The sequence below is a fragment of the Lolium perenne genome, chromosome 3 (assembly GCF_019359855.2).
Source record: "Lolium perenne isolate Kyuss_39 chromosome 3, Kyuss_2.0, whole genome shotgun sequence".
Classification (NCBI taxonomy): domain Eukaryota; kingdom Viridiplantae; phylum Streptophyta; class Magnoliopsida; order Poales; family Poaceae; genus Lolium; species Lolium perenne.
Window position 1 is genome coordinate 318,983,703 of NC_067246.2, and position 3,301 is coordinate 318,987,003.

General features: G+C 55.2%; 1 protein-coding gene across 1 annotated transcript; it reads right to left on the reverse strand.

The window, feature by feature from the left end:
* Positions 1-1,086: 1,086 nt before the first annotated feature.
* On the reverse strand, positions 1,087-2,298 carry LOC139838261 (F-box protein At5g18160-like). Its single transcript, XM_071827653.1, has one exon. The coding sequence runs from the start codon at positions 2,296-2,298 to the stop codon at positions 1,087-1,089; it is 1,212 nt and encodes a 403-aa protein (XP_071683754.1).
* Positions 2,299-3,301: the final 1,003 nt, after the last annotated feature.

The window sequence follows — 3,301 nt, forward strand, 5'->3', positions numbered from 1 at the left end:
TTCTGGTGATAAAAGGTTTAGTAAAAACGCATCCCCAAAACTGTTGACCAGCAAGTTTCAAAGAAGAAAAATTGATAGCATCCCACACACAAAAAAAAAAGAGGAGGATGTGTCAAACCTGTACTGGAGACCACACAGGCTAAAGGTGAAACTCTACTAGTAACTTATCAAGTGAATGTGAAAACTTCTGAATTTTCTAGTTCTGTGAGGAAGGGCGGTAGATGATGATGTTAGCTTCGGACAAAGGAGAAAAACAAAGAGGATGGCACCAAGAAGGACAAAATCTATTACGGCAAAGTTAACAGCTTATGATGGGTTCTCAAAATCACATCCACTCTCGCATGTCCATAACCTAGTGAAGGCAATACAAGCAGCACCAAAAACACAACTCCTGGATCTGGGTAAGAAGAGTGCCAGAGTGCAGGACGATCGTATTCCTATCCAGTATCCACAAATCAGTTATAAGAGACCATTTCAATAATATGTTGACTATGATGCAATCATTTAAGCAGATGCAGCTTGCAAGTCAACAAACAAGAAAAATATGCTTCTTTACATCGTCAGCTGCAACAAAGGATAGAAAAGGAGAACACAGTAAAATATTTATAAGCTAACTAGAAAATAAATTAAAGTCCATTCTTGTTCAAGGAATAGGGACATGGGGCATGCATATAGATGGATAACAATTAAGTACTAAGAAAACACCAAGATAATTAAAATAAAACCAAGTCAATTCATCCACCAAATAAAATAGAGACATGAGGCAGATTAGTAGGCAAGTATTTCAAAAGAAAGGCCAAATGACTTTTTGGTTTAGCATGAACACAGAAAGTAGTCACTTAAGCCCGAATGGGTAGCAAGACAAGCATAGAGATTCATGCAAGCACACAACACTGGGAGCTTCTGTCATACCAAGAGGAGCATAGAATATTCAGAGCTTCTGATCACAATAAATTTATATACATCAACACAAAAAAAGAGGAAGAAGCCAGCAGGCTCATAATTCATCCAATTTATATATGTTGCATCTTAAAAATATATGTTGCATCTTAAAAGGATACCAGCTAGGCCGTTAAGAAACGCCACTCACTTAACAGATCCGATGAAAGGCGAAGCATTCACAGCATAACCTTCTAGAGCCGGAAAGAAGGTATGCGGAACAAGACTTTGTTTGAGCCGACATTCAGACACAGAGAGGCCTCGACAATGACGATAGAAACGGTTAACCAATTTGCCATCACCGTCGACCAATTTGCCATCACCGTCGACGTAGAGCAGCCACTCCTCAACCATGACCAGTAAGAGCACGCCACCATTCACCGAAACAACATCGAAATCCCATTCCCAAAAGTCACCGCAGTCTTGAAACTCCTTCCTGATTATGGCAACCGGCAATTTGATTCGGTACTTCAAGTCCCAAACCTCGCTTTCGTAGCTCTCCAACACCCATATATCAATAGCTTCACTGGAACTGTTACATGTATAGATGCCGAGGGTGCCATCCATGTCAAAGAGATTTGGGGTGCCGTGACCGGTTGGCTCACGCATCCGCCGGAACGACTCAGCTATGGTGTCGAATACTACCAGTTTGCGTTCATGCAGCAGCGATTGGTTTCCTTCACTCGGACAATACACCGGGCACCAATGCAGGCTATCACGCATGTGGACAGGCACGCCCAAGAGTCCCAACGACGTCTGCGGCCACCCGATGTACCTCGGCGGCTGGTCGGAGCCCAATGCAAAGACATAGAAGCCAATGTGGTATATAGGTGCTACCTTGCCCCACCACCGCGGCTGCAGCAATAGACGGTACTCGCCAGTAGGGCGGTGTAGGTACATCCCGGTGACGCTGAAGTCCCATGGTAGCCCGAGGAGAGCATGCTGACGCGTGGCTGGGTTGCAGATGGAGAAGCAGGAGCTCGAGCCAACCCTGGCGAGATTGATGAGAACGAGCATGCCATCGCAGGAGTCCAACGGTAGGAAGGCCTCGTCGAGCCGGGCGATGGCGTGGAGCTGGTCGTCCTCAGTGGCGGCCCGGTGGTCGAAGGCGAGCATGTTGTGGTGGTGGACACCGAGGATCCACGCTTTGTCGCCGGAGAAGATGGGAAGGCTTGGCTGGCGTCCGTGGTGTGCTAGGAGGAAGTCGCGGGCGGAGGTGACTGTGCGCCAGGCGCAGCAGACGGCGCGGCAGCGGAGTAGGTATTTGGGTGGCAGGCGGAGAAGGATCTCCCAGACGACGATCTCGTCGGGGAGTCCAGGGAGGAGAGGCCTCGCTCCAACTGTTACGGTCGCCGCCATGGTCGCCGGGCAGGAGCTCGTCCTGGTTCCCGATCCGTCCCAGCAACGAGAGGATGGGCTTATCCGGTACACAACTATGGGATGGAATAGTAGGCTTCAAACGGGCGGATTTGTCCCGGGAACAGACCTTCAAACCCTCAGCACTCCCGCGACTAGGGTTCCGCGCACCCAGCCCCGCGCCGCCGCCGGTCGTCCCCGCCTCCGTCCCCGTTCCCCTCCTCTCTCCCGGCCCTCGCTGTCGCTCCCCGCGGGCGACAGGAGGGCCCCCAGACCCTAGCGCCCCCTCGACCCCCTCCTCCGGCCTCCCCGTTCGCCGCCGTCGGCACAGGCCGTCCGGGCAAAGCCCCGGGCGGTGCCGGCGGCGGCGGGCATGCTCCTACCCGCGCGCGAGGCGGGCGACGCGGGGTCGCCCGGTGCTGGCGGCGGTGCGCTCCGGTGGGCAGGGTTCCGGCGGCGGCGGCGCTCCTCCCGGGTGGCGGCGGCGTTGGGTGACATGGTGGCGACGGCGCGGCCCCTTGGCGGCGGGGCGGCAGGGTGGTCAGCGGCGGCGAGGGCGGCGCAGCCCTGACCCAGATCTGGGCCTGTCTGGGCCCCATCTGGGCTTGGGCGGGCCTGGTCTGGCATCCCGAGGCCTGCTCCCGGCGGCTGGTGGAGCGTTTCCTGCTGAGGGTGGCTAGGACGGCAGCACGTGGACTGCAGCGCGGCCACGGGAGCTTCACAAGCTCGGCGGGCTCGGCCGGGCCAGAGGGGCCTGGTTTGCTCCTGTAGCTACGTCCGGTCTGTCCCCGCAGCTGGCGGTGGAGGTTGCGTCCTCCCGCGTGGCTGCTGCCCAGGCTCTCCTCGGCTCGGGGTGTTTCCGATCGGTTTCGTCGGTCTTCGTCAGTGGGTCACGGTGAGACGGCGGTGGTGGTTGCGTGACCGTGGTGGCGCGAGTTGGTGGGCGGCAAGGTTGGCGGAGCATGACGGAGTGTCCGGGACCGTGGGACTTTGGGGGACGGGAGAA

Coding starts and splice junctions, on each gene's coding strand:
- LOC139838261 (XM_071827653.1), bottom strand. CDS start 2,298: ATGGCGGCGACCGTAACAGTTGGAGCGAGGCCTCTCCTCCCTGGACTC.